The sequence below is a fragment of the Hippocampus comes genome, unplaced genomic scaffold (genome assembly GCF_001891065.2).
Source record: "Hippocampus comes isolate QL1 unplaced genomic scaffold, H_comes_QL1_v1.1 scaffold315, whole genome shotgun sequence".
Lineage (NCBI taxonomy): Eukaryota > Metazoa > Chordata > Actinopteri > Syngnathiformes > Syngnathidae > Hippocampus > Hippocampus comes.
In genome coordinates this window covers 980,400-999,215 of record NW_017805539.1, presented here as the reverse complement: position 1 = coordinate 999,215, position 18,816 = coordinate 980,400, and the positions used below count along the sequence as shown (strand labels likewise).

At 40.9% G+C, this 18,816-nt stretch overlaps 2 protein-coding genes across 2 annotated transcripts in view; both read left to right on the top strand.

Annotated features, from left to right (window-relative positions):
* The first annotated feature begins 35 nt into the window (after positions 1-35).
* dhx16 (DEAH (Asp-Glu-Ala-His) box polypeptide 16) lies at positions 36-12,697 on the top strand. The gene is made up of 21 exons (XM_019878587.1): positions 36-326; positions 752-954; positions 1,751-2,007; positions 2,330-2,510; positions 2,589-2,645; positions 3,248-3,502; positions 4,023-4,259; positions 4,510-4,698; positions 5,508-5,618; positions 5,716-5,831; positions 6,451-6,661; positions 7,461-7,559; positions 7,905-8,057; positions 8,124-8,264; positions 8,928-9,090; positions 9,394-9,512; positions 9,679-9,746; positions 9,843-10,005; positions 10,604-10,765; positions 11,097-11,270; positions 12,270-12,697. The coding sequence occupies exons 2-21, from the start codon at positions 757-759 to the stop codon at positions 12,396-12,398; spliced, it is 3,183 nt and encodes a 1,060-aa protein (XP_019734146.1). The 5' UTR covers positions 36-326; positions 752-756; the 3' UTR covers positions 12,399-12,697.
* A 954-nt stretch (positions 12,698-13,651) lies between these two features.
* The window catches only part of rnf183 (ring finger protein 183), a 5,656-nt gene continuing 491 nt past the window's right edge, over positions 13,652-18,816 (top strand). The window contains 2 exon segments of the mRNA XM_019878612.1: positions 13,652-14,631; positions 18,306-18,816. The exon segment at positions 18,306-18,816 is cut by the window's right edge and continues 42 nt beyond it. Of these exon segments, the coding sequence (XP_019734171.1) occupies positions 14,409-14,631; positions 18,306-18,816 (734 nt within the window). The 5' untranslated portion in view covers positions 13,652-14,408.

Sequence of the window (18,816 nt, the reverse complement as noted above, 5' to 3'; positions counted from 1 at the left end):
GATGGCCATGAGGGGGCAGTAACCCGTAGTCTCCGTCGTTGTCCTGCATTTTTTCTTGAGCGATGTAGAATTTCCTACGCGAGACATGCGAGGGAAGCTAGTTTAATTAAGAATTGGTTGTTTATGTGGTCAATTTCTCACTTCATGATTGCTTATTGCGTAAAGTGTATGTTCGTTCACTCGAGAACCTTTCAAACATACTCATTCTATCAGTGTTCGTAGCAGTTTTCGCTTATGGACTTAGTTAGCTGGCGTCTAACAGTAAGGTAGCTGTTAGCCTCTGAGTTTTGGAGTATAAACAACGTTGACTTGACGTTTTCAAAGCGGTAGGTGAAATTTTGTTTCGTTTATTCTGCCTCTGATCAAGTGTCGATATTCTTCTGATATATACTAGGGAACCAAGGGAGTAAATTATGGCGGTGTGGCTTAGTGGCTGTCAAAAAATTAATCAATGTCCCCAGATATCTGTCAAATATCTGCCCTGTTTTGGAGAAGATTCTCTCAGGATGGGCTGACTTTGGTGCAATGCACAGGCTCCATCCACCAATAAGCAGCAACATTTGCATTAGAGACACTGAGACCTTCATGAGAATTATATTTTTTTTCTTGCACTCTCTGCATTCTGCCTTTCTATTGTCCGTAAAGTTAAATGTGTCCAGATACAACTAATTTTACTGCTGTCCCTTATTTTCTTCACAATAATTTCTTCACTTTGAAGATAATGCAGCTGCCTGTGTTTTTTGCTGAGCAGACACCATGGGGGACCTTGAGCAGTGGGTCAACGACCGGCTGCATGACATCTTAGGCCTGAGCGACCGATACGTTGCTCAGTTCATGATCGGCACTGCCCGCAGGGCGACCAGCTCCCAGGACTTTGTGAGTCGGCTCCAGCAAACGGGCACCATCGACATCGACCAGAGCGTCACTGCCTTTGCTCACGAGCTTTTTGACAAGGTGTGCAGATTCATCTTAAAAACCTGAAATGTGCCCCAAACTATGACCCCAGAACACTTGAATATTATTTTATTTTTCAAATATTACCCTTTAGTGTTATGCATCTCAATCAAACAAATTGATACGCATCTCGATACATGGAGTATGATAAGAGAACTGTACATTTTCAAGTGGAAAAATATGGTTCGATTGAGTGAGATTACTATTTCATTCGGTATTTTCCAGCTGAGGCTTTTGTCATTTTTATGAATATGTAAAAACATGTTAAACATTTCCAAATCCCAATCTATTCATCTTAATAAAATCAAAAGAAATATCAAATCAACAACAATATCAAACAAACAACTTACGAGTGATCTGACTTTTCAAGGTTTTTCAAAATATGAGCCATTGGTTGGCCAACTGGGCGTCTTGAGTTATGAGCAAAAATTTGAGTTGCGAGCGCTAGCTGGTGGCAGTAAACTTGCAGGTTGGCTGATAATGAACAACTCTTCCCAAAAAAAAAGGGGGGGGGGACTTCAAACTGTTTATATCCACTCCAGTTGAAGTTTGGAGTCAAACTAAACATAAAACAAAAAGAATAACATGTTGAATATTGAAAAGAAATACACAACTTTGCTTTAGGAATTTCTGCTCTCAAAACTAACAATGCAAAACGAGTTAACAAAACTAGCATTAATGCTGTGGTAGTTATAATTCTAGTTATGTGTTGTTATAGTTATGTATCACAATTGTTTTAACTTTACTGTAAAGTTTTCCATAGTATGCCACCTCTAATACAACTGCTGTGTTCCAGATTCCTCGTAAGCAGGTCGTGGAAAAAGCTTCCCGGGTGTTGGAGCGCCAGGCCATTGAGATGGACAGGAAGAATCGCACGTACACTTTGGTGGAGGATAGCGACAGTGCCGAGGACACTGTTGTGGAGAAGCAGCGCGGAAATAAGAAGAAGAGCAAAGAGAAAGACAGAGTCGGGAGCAAAAGGAAGAACATCCGGCGGAAGAAGGAGAGCGAGTCATCCAGCGAAGAAGAAGTGCCTGTTCGGCAATCCACAAAGTGCGTTTATATAACTTGTGATGCATTCTCGGCTGCTCGGTTGTAAAAATGCCCTTTTTCATTTTCTATTTTTAAACAGTTGTCATTATTCTGTGTTATTTTATACAGTACCTTGAACTCTGGTTATTTGTGAATAGCGAAAATCTGGAAGGTCCTCAGCTGACTTCGTTTGCTAACTTAAACCTCCGGTCTATACATAGAAATACATTGGCCGTTATAGGAATTTCATTCTTGTTCCCAAATTTATTTTACTTGCGCTCGGGTGTGAGCAATTGTCAACATTGAATACGGGCAACATTGAGCATTTTTTTTTCTACATCAGGGCTAAGTCAAGCCAGGATGACAACTCAACCATCAAGAAAGAGGATGAGGAAGAAGAGGAGTGGGAGAAGGAGGAGCGGGAGCGACTCCATGACATCGAGGAGCGTGATGCTTTTGCGGAGCGTGTTAAATTGAGAGACAAAGATAAGACGAGAAACATCGCGGAGAGGACGGACAAAAAGGTGACAAGAAAAAGGCAGGATGAGATAACCCACAAAAAAGCTCAGAAAAATAAATACAATCTACTTTTTTTTTCTCAGGCTTACGAGGAAGCTCAGAAGAGACTGAAGTTGGCAGAAGATGATCAGAGAAACATGGTGGGTGAGAAATATCATACGGTGCATTTTTTTCCGCAGTTCCAAACGGTTCACTGGTGTTTTAATTTTTGGGTAGAAATAGGTAGAGAACACAAGATTTACTTGGCTGTTTGATTTCACACTTCCCGCAAGGAACACAAATGTCTTTCCTGTCCTAGATAGATAATCCACTGAGTCAACAGACTTTCAACAATTGACCTGGAATCCTCTCACCGACATTGGAAAAGCACAGCTTCCTCATTAGCTCATCTCAGTTGTTCGCGTTTCGTTTTAGACTCAGTGTTCATGTCAAACTTGAGTTGAGAATCAAACATTGTTCCCAGGGTCCTCAGAAGGTTGATTTTTGTCGACCACGTGACGTAACTTTCGGCCCGACTCGACCACACGCCAACAAAAACAATTCATTCAAAATCTGTTATGGGAAGTTGCAAATGATGAATCACAATCAGCAAGGCAGTTTTATTGACAACACACATTTCATACACAAGGCAACTCAATGCGCTTTTAGTGCGGTATAGTGAGGGGTCATCAAATGCCCCCTTTATTAAAGTTTACTTGTGCAAAAAATCTCTTAGCCATTCCTGTTTCCTCTCCTATGTCAGTTGCCCGAACTGAGGAAGCAGTCCCGCCGCGACTACCTGAAAAAGCGCGAGGAGGAAAAGCTGGAGGACCTGGAGGCGGAAATCATCGACGAGGAGTACCTATTCGCCTCCGATGACCTGACGGATCGTGAGAAGAAGGAGCTGGAGTACAAGCGCACGCTGCGAGACCTTGCCAAGGACTACAAAAAGGCTGGAGCCAAGGAGCTGGAGGAGAGGAAGAACAGATACTACATGCCGGAGGAGATCAGGAGAAAGGTAAGCTCCACACTCAAGTTTCCCAGTTAAACCGCCGAATTTTCTTCAGCGCCAAATTGATACAAAATAAATTAAATTAAAAAACAGTTCTCACAACAGCTTTCACTGATTGACGTGAAATTGTGCAGACATGTCGATCACAACAGGATGCACGAAAAAGTCACAAGGACACGAATAAAATTGAAGAGCGTGTCAGACATTTTGTTTTGAAGTTGCCGTTTTGGGCCAGTGCTCGGGTTCCTCAGAAAGTGGGGAAAAAAAATTCCCCAACACAAATTTCACAGACTCATTCATTAAATTGAATGGCATTTTGGCCATTTAGGTTTGAAGTTAATGGAAAGTTTCCAGTTAATTTCCAATGAAAGTTAAAATTTTCAAACTACCAAATTTGAAACTTTTGAAAATGATGGGATTTAACTGGAAATTGAGGGGACTGTCATGGGAGTTTGCAACTTTGAAAGTTCTTGGAATTTTGCAACCCTTTTGATGTATCTCATCAGCCTTGGTCCCGTCCATCTAGGAGGTGCCCCAGAAAGAGTTGGAGCTGGTGGAGGAGGTGCCCATGGAACTCGGCGGTGAGCAGGGCCGCTGGGAGGAGGAGCGGCTCAAGACGGCCTCGCTCAGCTTCGGTGCAAAGAAGGAGCGCGAGCAGGGCATGAAGCGCCAACAGGAGAAGTACCAGCTCATCCTGGAGGAGGACGAGATGATCGAATTTGTCAGCACCGCCATCACCATGAAAGGGACTCTGACTGAGAAGGTGAGAAGATTCAAAAAAGAAGTGACCTATGAGCTTAGTGTCATTAGCAGGTTGAAAGAGATGCACAGAGACTGAAGGAGTCACAGAAAGGCATATAAGTGGATGTTCTTGGAAATGCATTAGGTCATTAATTCAAAAAGTGAATTCAGTTTTTATTTCAGCAAAAATCTTGCAGGGTTCAAGGAGTGAAAGCTGTTTCTCTTTTTTTATTATTATTATTTTTTAAATCACTTGTAAAAAATTCCCCCAGGAAGAGACTCCGGCCTTGTCCCAGTCAGAGCTGAAAAAGCAGTCCATGCAGGAGGTCCGCCGCAGCCTCCCCATCTTCCCCTACCGAGAAGATCTGCTGGCCGCCATCCACGAGCACCAAGTCCTAGTCATTGAGGGCGAGACGGGCTCAGGAAAGACCACCCAGATCCCGCAGTACCTCCTGGAGGATGTGAGTGTCGCATTAGATAGACACAGTACATGTTTACAGTGGCACCCTGACTTATAGTTTTTTTTTTTCCAGTGATGAGCCGTTGCCTGGTCAATTTTGTATTTTTTTTTTCTTCCTGGTCAATTTTGTATTTTTTTCTTCCTTTTTTTGCTTTTGTTTCAAGACAAAATGTTTGTTTTGTGCAAGCTTCATATAGGCCACCGCTCGACCTGAATTGAAAAAAAAAAAAAAAAGAAGCAATTAAGAGAGCCATAGTGACGCCCTTTAAGCCATTTTTTTTTAACAGGACAAACAGTCAAACACACAAATGCAAGTAGTTGCTGTAGGCTGCAACTTGCACCTAGAGACTCAGACGCAGACTAACCTCCTGACATCACTCACTAGGCCACACCCCTTAAAGGCACATCATCCAACACACAAATACTACTATAAGTACACTTAGAAAAAACAGTTGATATTATCTCACACTCTTTTGTTTTATTGTTTTCATACAATGCAGAAATATTTTTCTTGATTAATCACCGCAATTGACGGCTATACACATCAAAGATTTATGTTAACTGGGACACTGGCGGTGGATGAGTTTAAAATGTGTTTTGTAAAAGGTTTGCGGATTCTATTCTCTTTTAACTTAACTGTTCTACTCTTTTGCTTTTTGTTACCTGCAGCTGGGGCTGCAAATTGGCTACAAAGCTAATCCGGCACAGAACATCTATCCTCTTGAGTTTAAGATTTCTTGACACAGTCTCTGACTAGTACCTGAATAAACTAAATTAAGCGCGCCGTAACCCTTGTATGTCCTCTCTCAGGGTTTCACCAAAGGAGGGATGAAGATTGGATGCACGCAGCCCCGCAGAGTGGCTGCCATGTCAGTGGCTGCCCGGGTGGCGCAGGAAATGAATGTCAAGCTTGGTAACGAGGTAAATAAAGGTTAGGGGCTTATACTTCAATTTTGTTATTGTTTTTCCTCACTTTTTTTTTTTTTTGCGCGGGCGACGGGACATTTTCCTGGTCTAGGTGGGCTACAGTATCCGCTTTGAGGACTGCACATCAGAGAGGACGGTGGTCAAGTACATGACAGATGGCATGCTGCTACGAGAGTTTCTCACCGAGCCCGACCTCGCCAGCTATAGGTAACATTTGTCATTCATCAGAATTTCAACTTCCTCTTCTATACCGTGGAACCTCCAAGGAAGGCGAGGTTGGGCAATAATTGGCTCGTTCTGTTCTTTAATCTTTTCCACTGAGCATTTACATGATCAAGAGTCCTGTAATACCAACTTTTCTTTCCCTAAAAGTGGTTTGTTAAAATCTGTGTTGACTGTTTTACCTGATTTGCCTCATGAAATAATCCGTGAATTCGTTTATTCCAAATAAAATATAACATCAGTCAAACAAGCTGTTTCATTTTTATTTTCTTAAATAACTGGTGAATAATGATCATTACATTGGTTACAAATAATAGAATTAAAAAATGAAAATGAATTATTATTCCGGGTAAAATACAATTTTACATATTTTACATTTTTTTTATTTTACATGTAAGAGAAATTAGCATAGATGTTGCGCTAATTATAGCCAACGTGGTATACGCCAAAATATTCATGACTATTCTTAAAAATCGGCATTATTGTGGCAGCAGAATTCATCAATACGATATCATGTTTTGTTTTGTTTTTTTGTCCCACTGGAAATAATTGAATAAGCAGTTGAAAGCAGTCCTTTTTCCCCCTCCTGTTTTCCTCCTCTCAGTGTGATCATTATCGACGAGGCTCATGAGCGAACTCTTCACACGGACATCCTGTTTGGCCTGATCAAAGACATCGCCAGGTTCCGACCCGACCTGAAGGTGCTGGTGGCCAGTGCCACCCTGGACACGGAGCGCTTCTCCACCTTCTTTGACGACGCGCCCATTTTCAGGATCCCTGGCAGGAGATTCCCCGTGGACATCTTCTACACTAAAGTGAGTGCACATTCCACAGTTGAGAAGAATGTCACGTTTGCTCTTTGTTTAGTGCAAAAAAAAAAAAAAAAATCATAAAGGACGTTTTAAGTGATTGTATACGTCTAAATGGGTTACGGAAACCTGTTTACTCATCAAGGGGGAAATGAAACATTACAGTGGTTTCTTAATTTACGCGTGCCCTACTTTGAGTTTTTTGAGCTGAGGTTGGCAATTGTTTAAATTATTATGTGTTTAGAGCCAAAATTTGAATAACAAGTAGGCTTCAGATACGCCGTTGCTTGCCTGAAATGTAGAACAATGTAACAATTAAGGTACTCTAATCTCCTCACGTGTGGGCCAGGATAGATACAGTAGCCATTGCACTTTCAGACATTTATTAAACTTGACAAAGAGTCAAACACACAAATACAAAACGAGAGCGCTTTGCAAGGAGCAGACTCTCACAATGACGTAATCAGCCACCCTGACTCACTCCAGTTCCGAACATCACTCACTACAGCCATGCCCCTTAAAGGCACACTGTATGTATTTCTTTAATTCTCCTATGTTTAAAAAAAAAAATACTCTGCTTTATTTTTTTTTCTAAGCTGCATATTTCCAAAATATCTGTCAGCAGGCTATTTTGAATTTTGATCATTTACATGAAATGACTGCCATCTTCAAGTGACTGCTGCACTGCAACTCTCGCTCCTGATCCTTGGGTTATTTTGTGAATAGCGTGTTCAGACTGGACACAGTTTTAAATTTGAGGGGAAGAAATAATCCGTTTCCTTTTTTCATTTGAATTTCCATTTAGGCTCCGGAGGCCGACTACATGGAAGCGTGTGTGGTGTCAGTGCTGCAGATCCATGTCACACAACCTCCCGGAGACATTCTGGTTTTCCTCACCGGACAGGTACACAGCGAAAACTGGATTTAAAAACAAACAGACAAAAACAAAATAATGAAATGAGGGATATATTATTTAATTCAAGTCAATTTACAATGTTCTGTGACAACCCTTGGGTGCCTTGTCAAAATAAAACTAGGAACACTCCTTACGTTTTTTTGATTAATCCAAAAAAAAATATTGATGCTAGAGTAATGGGGAAAATTATTGTCAGACAAAGAACACGCATATTTGGAATTGGTTTGATATTCAGAGTTGGATCGATTTTAGCCTTTACATCTGTTCATACCAATTGTTTTTGCACCCTATAAGTAAATTAAAAGAAAAACTGTCTGTTCTCCCTTCATGCAGGAGGATATCGAGACGTGTTGCGAGCAACTCCAGGACAGATGTCGGCGACTCGGCTCCAAGATCGCCGAGCTGCTCGTTCTTCCCATCTATGCCAATCTCCCCTCTGACATGCAGGCCAAGATCTTCAGCCCCACGCCGCCTGGCGCACGGAAGGTAGGATCATGCAAGTCAAAACTGAAAAATGTGCGTTGAAATCTCATTCCCTGCATTGTTTTTCAGGTGGTGGTGGCGACCAACATTGCGGAAACTTCGCTGACAATTGACGGCATCATCTATGTCATCGATCCAGGCTTCTGCAAGCAGAAGAATTACATCGCCCGTACTGGCATGGAATCGCTCATTGTCATGCCCTGCTCTCGGGTGACTGCTCATACCGCACATGCCTCAACTTCCTTGAGTTGCACCGCTCGGTCGATTTAAAGATAAAAATAATCATTTCATTTGCTATTGAGAGACGAAATTTGAGTATGACACGCTGCCCAGTCGAGTCAAATATAAAAAAGCGGACTAACATTTACTGGTGCATCATTTCCATTCATTTACTGGATGGCATAGTCAAACACAGAAATGCAAAATGAAGACACTGACAATGAGCATGAAGGAGTCACTCGCACTCAAGTAACCACATGGTAAACAGCAAACCAGACTTGAGGCTCCTGGGTCACTCACGAGGCCACGCCCTGTACAGACACACATCAACACATAAATGTACGTGTGTGTGTGTGGGTGTCTGTGTGTGTGTGTGTGTGTGTGTGTGTGTGTGTGTGTGTGTGTGTGTGTGTGTGTGTCTGTGTGTGTGTGTGTGTGTGTGTGTGTGTAAAATTTTCTTTACATTTTCTTTACTTTTGTTTAACATTTCTATTTTATAATACAATAAAATGTGACTTATTTGTGGATAGGACCTGGAACAGATAAATGCCAATTGAGTTTATTCAGGAAATTTTATTTATCCTATGACAGTATTTATTTATTCTATTTGCTAATGTCACACTGTGTGTGTGCGTGCGCGTGCGTAATTCCCAGGCGTCGGCCAACCAGAGAGCAGGCCGTGCCGGCAGAGTGGCCGCCGGCAAATGCTTTCGGCTCTACACGGCGTGGGCCTTTAAACACGAGATGGAAGAGATGACCGTGCCCGAGATTCAGAGGACCAACCTGGGAAATGTAGTGTTGCTGCTCAAGAGCTTAGGTGGGTGTGAACAGTGTCGTGTATATGCTGATGAGACCACAACACACACACACAGTGATGCAGTACAGGGCACCACTGCAAACTACAAGCACAATAATAAACGCATTGTTATATGAATGAGAACTTCTTATTACCTTCTGAAAGGTGACATTTTCGAGACAGCTTTTAGATTGCAACGCAATCAGTCTATCCGTCACCTGTTCCAGATCCTGTTGCAGTTTAAGTAACCAGTTAACATGCACGGATCAGCCTAAAGTTTAGGCTGATCTACTCTTATCTATCGCTCTGTCTATCCATGTCCAGGTATCAATGACCTCCTCCACTTTGACTTCATGGACCCTCCGCCGCACGAGACGCTTCTGATGGCTCTGGAGCAGCTTTATGCCCTCGGAGCACTCAACCACCTAGGAGAGCTCACCACGGTATTCCACGAGCAGATACACATACAGTGGAATGGAACCCTTTGGTTTTCCAATTAAGGCCCTCCATTATCATTCAAAGTGACACGTAGTGCAATCCAAATAGCATATCCAAAATATTAGCACAACATATCCTAAAACGTTTGAATACACTGTTTGTGGACTTTAGCTGGGTCGCAGGATGGCCGAGCTGCCCGTGGATCCCATGCTGAGCAAGATGATCCTTGCCTCTGAGCAGTGAGTCTCCACCCACCCATACTTTTTTTATTTTTTAATTTTATTTTTTATGTCCTCTTCACTCATATCATAGCCGCCTTGCGTCCGCCCTTCCAGGTACAAGTGTTCTGAGGAGGTACTTTCAATCGCTGCCATGCTGTCAGTTAACAACTCGATCTTCTACCGGCCCAAGGACAAGGCGGTGCATGCTGACAATGCCAGAATGAATTTTGTAGTGCCCGGCGGTGATCACCTGGTGCTGCTGAATGTGTACACACAGGTATGGACAATTTTGATGATGACATCAAGCTTCCATGAGAGGGTTAGCTGGGGGGAATATTCTTAATTTGGGAAAGCGGCCTTGTACTGCACATCAATGGAGCAAGTTTATGACCAAGTTTTCATTTCAAGAACTGGCTACGCTCGGCCAACAAGGAGATGATCTACATTTTTTTTATTTTATTTTTTATTTTAGAGGTGAAAGCTTCCTCTGCTGAATGTAAAAAGACTGTAATATTTAGTGGTGCAAGAAAAAAAATGGTACGTGAGAATAAAAAAAGATTTTGTTTTATGGTCCATGTTTGCTGATTGTTTTTAACTATTATATACTCTTACCATTTACAGAAAATCAAACCAGGCCTGAGAGTTAAGCAGACCGTATTTGTCAATTGATGTGACTTGGATGGAGATCAGATCACATTACATGAACCACTTGAGCAGAAATTCTGCTCCTTCGAGAGGGTTCATACACTTTTTTTTCTGCAAATGTAGATAGGACATGTTTAATAGATGTGAATGTTGGACACTTTTCATTCCAATCATTCATCCATTCATTTTCTGCTGCTCATTTTTTTTTTTAATGTGGTTGTCTGCCTTAGTGGGTGGAGAGCGGCTACTCAACACAGTGGTGCTACGAGAACTTCATCCAGTTCCGCTCCATGAGACGAGCGCGGGACGTACGTGACCAATTGGAGGGCCTCATGGAGCGCATAGAGGTGGAGATGGTCAGCTCGCAGGGTGAATCCATGCCCATTCGCAAGGTGGGCGCAATATGCTGTCGAGAGCAATGCATTTTTCAAAATAAGTTTTATAACACACACACACACACACACACTGTGTAAACACATTTAAAATGATAAAAACACACATAAACCTATTAAAACACTCCGTTTGTTGTAAGGCTAACTGCTACCATCTACGGTTGTAACTACCAAGTTTTACTCACAAATGAGAAAATTGACCAAGCGATGGCTTGTGTCTTCAAAAATGTGTTGGGCCACGCATATGTCAAGGTACCTCTATATTTAAATGTTGAGTCACGTTGATATGAAACTCTTATCTTGGGAATAATTGGGCTTTTTTTTCCCCCAGGCGGTGACGGCAGGCTACTTCTACCACACTGCGCGGCTGAGCAAAGGAGGATACAGAACGGTGAAGCATCAGCAGACAGTCTACATCCACCCCAGCAGTTCGCTGTTTGAAGAGCAGCCTCGATGGCTCATCTACCACGAGTTGGTCATGACCACCAAGGAGTTCATGAGACAGGTCTGTACCATCCTTCAATGCGGGTACAGCCACTCACCGTTGCAGCCGGCAGATGGCACAACTCATTTGACACTTAGATGGGTTGCTTTAGAAGTAGGACTTGCCCTCGAAAGATGCCTGAAGCAATCATGGAAGTAAAGTCAATTTATTGTTGAAAAATATTTATAATGTAATTTATAATGTTTCACATATTTTGGGAAAATGTTAAACTAAAAACAAATAACATTTAAAAAAATGAATAAAAGAATTACAACATTATATGCAAATTTAGCAACAAGGAAAATTATTATGTTTGAAAAATGTACCGTAAAAATAATAAAAAAAATCATCCAAAGATTAGTGATGAATACATTTGTGACAAAATATCAAAATATAAGATGAGTTAAAAAATGATTGATTGTAATATTTTTTAAAAATTGCAGAATAATAGAGAAAAATGCTAACAATATTACAAAAACTATTACAATATTTATGAATAGACAAAATACAACACTGTTAGGGAAAACAGTGTTAAACACAACAAAACAATTAGAATTTTTTTTCAAATATATTAGAAAATCATATAAAATATTTGCTGAAATTAGACAGTAAAATAGTAGTGTTGCAATATTAGAATAAAAGCAATGTAGACAGTACAAAAAAACCCGAAACATTTTCAGACGAGGAAAATTCTGAAAGTAATGCTTGTTGAAAAATCCACAAATATTTGAAGAAAATTAGAAAATAATACAAAATATTTGCCAAAACAAATCTACATGCTGGAGTCACACCAATTTGCTCATACGATGATACTCTGACCTCTGAATCAAATCAATTTCAAGTCACTCCTACCTGTTAAAACATTAAAAAATGCCTACGTTTTTTTAGAACAAAGACGCACAGATTTTTTTTTTCCACTGACTCCGTAGAGAAAATATTTGCTTGTCACGCTGACTCAGCACAATAGGAGGAAATGTGGCCAACAATTATGGCGATAATTGATGCTGACTTTGCCTCCAGGTGGTGGAGATAGAGAGCGGCTGGCTTCTTGAAGTGGCTCCTCACTACTACAAGAGCAAGGAAGTGGAGGACAGCAGTAGCAAGAAGATGCCTCGCAAGCAGGGCAAAGCCAAGGAGGAGCTGGGCTGAAAGCCCGGGACACAAGTACACTGGCAGACATGAATAATACACGCTTAGGATGAAAAGTGGACACGCCTGGGCAACAGGAACGCAATTCCTGTGATGAAGAGCAATTCCACAAAAAAAAAAAAAAAAAAGTGGGTGAAAAGCTCCCCACTGGTTTAATCATCAACCCGATTGCCTGCGTGCCGATAACGTATGACTCACCTGTCTCATTAGTGACGCTCGGTCACACATACTTGAATTGTTAAAATTATGTGATTGCTGAGAAGCAATAAATTTTTACTGCTTTTTATATTTTCTCTGCACATTCAAGTACTTCCCTTTTGCCGTTTTAGTCTTCAACAAAATTGTGGATCAGCAGTTCTCAAAATGTGGGCTTTGCTCCACTCATCTGTGGTCTTATCTTTTTGGGGCCTTGTATTGTGAACTCCCGTTTATTGTTCTTGATAAATTCCAGACCCAGCCACTAAAGGGGAAAATCCTCGCTCTTGAGAGTCAATGTAGATAACTTTTTCCTCATGCACCTGCTGTATAGTTTTACAATTCTGACACACTTTAAACACATTTACATTTATTAAAACACATTTTAAAGCATAAAATACCTCATCCTTTGCTGTCAAAAAGCGGGAGACTCAGATAATATGACTCGCTTGCACGGTTCTCCAAAAAAAGCAGGAAGCAAAACTGACACATAAAACGAGAGCATCAAACATTGTATATTTGAACACCAAAATATTCAAGCTAATCATGTCTTTTTGTCGAAGGAAATTATGTTAGCTTAATGCTAATGTATAGCATGAAGTGCCATATTATTATTAGTATCATTTTACATTTTAATAAGTGGCACATATTTGATCGTAAATATTAAGTTTTCGACAGGGTTGTGGTGCAAGTATTTGTTTTCAGCTGTGTCTTGATGGGATGGTAATGAAGTGCTGCCTCCGTGAAGGAAAATACAATCCATGCTGGCTGCGTGGGGGCTCGCTTTTTTCTTCCCACTCTTGACCAATCATAGCCGCTTCCTTTATCCCGACACCCTGGTCGTCATGGGGTGTGTGTGTGGGGGGGGGGGGGTTTTGTGTGTCGATGCGCGTGTTATTATGTGATAGTGTACACTGCACCCTAAGCAGGTGGCGTGACCTCCATCACCGCAAGTTATTAGCGGCCTGCAGTTGCAGCTTGCGATCAGAACTCTTGCGACATAACTTTGTTTTTTTAATTCTCATTTACGTGCCTGGGCGCAGGTGCGCATGCCTGCGAGTGTGTATGCGTGCACGTGCGGTAATAGTCGAACATGGGATGTTGCTTGGCTTAAAAAGTAGATCTTTGTTCAAAAAAGGTTGGTTACCCCTGATTTAAATATTTTGTTTTTGCAAAGCAAGCCATGTGATTCAAATCCAGAGTTAGGAAGTATAATTTCCCCCACCTTGAATTGATGTGAACTGTGTAACTGTGTGGTTTAGATGTTTATCCACAGTGTTCCCAGCATATAAGGTGATGGCGATCATCGGTAAATCGCACAACGGCGACAGTAGGTATGACGGGTATGAAGTGTCGGCCGACTGTTGCTGCGTCCTCCTTGATTTGTATCACACATGACGCTGCCTGGGCAAATATGCGGCCAGCTGACATCCATCATACCTGACAGCCGATGGAGGTCAAGTACCTGCTGGAGGTACTCAATATGTAGTACAACTGACTATGATTATTTTCATATTTTTTATTTCAAGAAATGAAAGTTACGAGATTGTCAATATTCATTCAAGTTAAGAATATTATGGCGGAAAGTCAAAATAACAACAAGTAACCATTGCCAGGTTTCAAACAGGACGTTCTCAGAGGGAAGTGGCCGCTGAGCTTCGAGTGTCACAGTGGTTCGCAGAGACTGGAAGCGTCACAGAAAGTCATACAAGTGGATATTCTTGGAAATGAAACGGTGAGTAGTGTACATATAAAATGTTAGGTCGAGCATGACTGACAGGTGCCTCATGCACACACACACACACACACACACACATGGCGGAGCAGGTCCGACTGGTTCGACCAGAGGCGGCTGCCAGGCGGGCAGGAGGTGGGGGCGGGGGGGCGTGCCCCTCCCCGAGAAGGCGGTTCTGGGTCACAGTGAGAAAACAAGACATAACTGCAAGACTTAGAAGGAAGGAGGAAGGCCAGCGCAGCCCAGTTTTACAATGTCAGGTGCACCCATGGAGCTGCTGTGGATGTGAGACTTCCTCCACAGGTGTGTTTTGATTTTATTACTTTTTTGCAGTGATGGAAAGTAAATTATAAATTCTTGATTTCTGTACTTTATTTTTTTTTACTTTTACGCCATATATTTGTTTACATTGACGTAGTCTCATGCTAATCTGAAAATGCACTATCAAATTAAGGCAAGGGTTTGTTTTTTCTGTTGTCACTCTAGTTCATGTAGCATTTTTGTTACTCAGTTCACAAGGTGAGCAACTATGTTCTGAGAGCTTGCCCAGTGATTTTATTTTCACATTTCCTTCTTCACAATGCAACACAATTGAAAAAAGAGGGGAATTCTGCATGCAGAAATATTTTTATTGGTTATCAAAACCATTATTGTGTATAATTGATGGTAAAATCCACTTTTACTTTTGTACATTTCAGCCTGTACTTTATTATTATTTTTAAGGCTGAAGGAGTTGAATCAGTACTTCTCCTTTTGCCAGTCCCTTTTTTTGGACAGAATTATTTGTACTTCCACTTAAGTACACAGTTTGAATACTGTGGCCACCCCTGCTTTATATATACGTGTGGAGTATATACACATGCTTTGTCTTTGTTCCTCTATGTACTTCTGACCTTCTGATTCAGTTCAAATTTCCAATTCCAAACAACAAAGTGGAGTTTTACAGCTCTGGGCTCATGAATACACTTCCTGCACACAAACAAATTACACTAATTGGAAATACCAGTAAACTGGTTGACTTCCAGAATGTTATCATTTCCCCAATAAAACTGAATGACCTATATGAAAACTTCATATCAAGATTATACCAAGCAAAATGATCATGTGATCTGTTTGATAACAACTCGCTAATGGCTCAAATCCAAACATGAGGCACCCTCATTCAATGAAAGACAAAGCACTCATGTTCGAAAGTATAAAAGAGTAATTAAAGAAAGAAAAACGCAGACATATTAGGGAAATATTAGATAAAAGAAACACAAAGATTAAATGGAAACATACACAATTCAATAAAAAAAAATACACAAATAGGAAAACGAAAATTCAAAAAAAAAATTGAAATCAAATGATGCAACATTCACCATAATTAGAAAATAGTGCAATATTATGATAACATTAGAAAAGGATAAAAAAAAATCCATGGGATTATGTAAATATGAGACAAGAAAATACTATAATGTATGACAAAAATACACAAACATTAGAAAAGAATACAAAAATATGAAATTTGGAAAATATTGCAATAGGGCAAACATCCATCCATTTTCTAATACGTTTATCCTCACAAGGATGTGCTGGAGCCTATCCCAGCTGTCTTCGGGGTACACCCTGAACTGATTGCCAGCCAATTGCAGGGCTCACATAGACACACCCGTTCACATTCACACTGAGGCACAATTTAGAGTGTTCCATTAACCTGCCGTGCATGTTTTTGGAATGTGGAAGGAAACCGGAGTACCCGGAGAATTCCCACGCAGGCACTGGGAGAACATGCAAACTCCCCACTGGAAGGCCGGGGCCTAGAATCGAACCCTCCACCTCTGCACTGTCAGGCCGGCTATGAAAAAGTACACAAAAATATATTTTAAAAAATATATATATTCAATGGTATTGGTTGAAAAATACATAAATCTAATGAAAACAAAATAAAATTAGACCAAAAAAATTATATGAAGGAAAATCCGAAAACACGAGATGGAAAAAAAAACAAACACAGCTGCTGCAGTTCGTGTCTTTCACTACATACCATCGTAGCAATAATGACAATTTGAAACAATACGAAGCTTCTCTGGTTTTATCACAATTTGTTATAAACCGTTTAATAGATGGAAAAATTGCAATTCGGGCCACGGGGGGGGGGGGGGGTTTGCGGCTCAGATGTACATAAGAGCGGGTCATCCAGTAACCATATACAGTAAATGTGATACATTACTTGTATCTCAAGGCACTACTCACTTTCTGAGTCTTCCATCAATCTCCGAACCTCACTTTCTGAGATGTTTGGCCCAATGTTGCATTGAAGAAACGGGAAAAGTCCTGCCCCCTCAAAATTGGAAGTAGACCTTGGTTGAGACCCCTGAAGGATATGGAGAACGATAGTGTGCTAACAATGATGTTAGCACACGATATAGTTCTCAGTGGCTCAATTCTTCTTTCCCATCACTGGTACACTACAAATAAAAAGTCATACTGGTACAGAATATTTTGGTTGAACTCATGTTAAATTTGAAAATGTTCAGGTCACAGTGGATGCAGTTGATTTTAGTGGAGCAAATTCAGGTTTGGGCTGTAATTTAAAGCACTTCCACCGCTGGCATGCACAATGACGTCTGTGTAGTATATTTTGAAAAACAAATAGATCCTACGAGCTAACCAAAGAGTCAACGTAAACGCTGAAACAATGTTGGGTGTCACTGGGCCGGATGCCTCCTGCTTGTTTCCTGCTTTGCCAGTTGTTGGCAGTCAACGGTTTGTGGTGTTGTCTGCGGACACGCTTGACTGGTAAATGGCAAAGCGGAGACACAGCTTAGGCTACAATATTAGATGGAAAATAAACAAATATTTGACAACAATTACACAAAATACTAGGAAAAAAGATGTCCAAAATATTAGAAAATATTAGAGCAACAGGAGTAGAGCAAAAATATTTGACAAATTAAAATATTTTTTACAATTACATTGAAAAAAGATTTTATGAAAAATAACAAAACTATCAATAATTATTCCAACATTAAGAAGAATATTGGCTGATGTTTGTGTATGTAATACAAAAATATTAGAAAATAAAATCCCCAAACCAAAAATATTAGATGCAAAATAAGTGTTAGAAGTCTACAGAAAAAATATTATTTTCAAAACTAAATATTAGACTAAATATTAGAAAAAAATACAATACAAGGCCAAAATATTAAAATTGAAAGTAATATTAGACACAATTACTAGAAAGTAATGAAAACAAATATTGGGCCAAAAACATTCAACAAATATTCGATGGTAATAAATGAATATTGTGCCTAGAATATTAACCACAGATATTTTTTAAATCATTTAAAAATATTAGACACGTTTATTGGAAAATCAAAACAATTTCTTGGCCACAAGAGGAAAACTATTAGACCAAAATATAAGAAAATCATAGCACAATATTAGGCCCAAGATAATAGACAAAGAATTGGAATCAATATCAATATAATATTTTTTTATCCTGGACTTAAATTATCCTCAGAAGAGGATAGTTCGAGCGTGGTTTTTTTTTTCCCTCTCCCTACCTTGTGGTTTCCTTTCTGAACTCTGACTGTAAATTTCCCCATTGCGGGACAAATAAAGGCTTATCTTATCTTAATATTCTAAATTTGAATGCAAATATTTTGGAAAAATATTCAAAAACAAAAATAAAAAACATTGAGAGAATGATCTAAAAGTATTAGGCTCAACATTTTTGACTGAAAAAAAATTCAACATGTCTGACAAAATTATTGCAAATAAAATCAAATATTAAACCAAAAACATACGAAAATTCACGGAGAACATTAGGCCCAACTTATCAGAAATTTGAAAGGAACACAAAATTACGAGACAAAAATATTGGAAAATTAATTAAAGAATGTGAGACCACTATATTATCAAACCATCCAAAAATATGACACCCGAAATATTTTCCTTTGCCAGCTGTTTTAAGTTTGTGTTGTTGTCAACAGAAACCCTTGACCGGCAAACACAGACGGCCGACATGAGCGACGAGCGGGAGAGGCGGCGGTCTCGTCGGAGTCACAGCCACGATGCCCGGCCGCCTGGCAACGTCAAGCCCCGCATGGACAACCGTCGCCCGCAAAATTCCAGGAGGTCCAGGAGCTCCGACTCTGAGCGAGGGCGGCGGAGAGAGCAGCGCTTGGGCGAGCCCACCCACCACCGGCGTCGGCGCCAGCACGGCAGGAGCGGCGACGCCGGCCACCGCCACCGGCCGCCCGAGGAGAGCGACGGCGAGGAGCCCGAGTGCGCCATCTGCTTCTGTTCCTACGACAACACCTTCAAGACGCCCAAGCTGCTAACCTGTGGGCACACCTTCTGCCTGGAGTGCCTGGCACGCATCAACGTGAGCGCCCCCGAAATCAAGACGCTGTCGTGCCCCGTGTGTCGCGAGATCACTGACATCCCGCACGGCCAGGACCTGCCCCGCCTGGGCAACAACCAGGACATCATCGGCCGGCT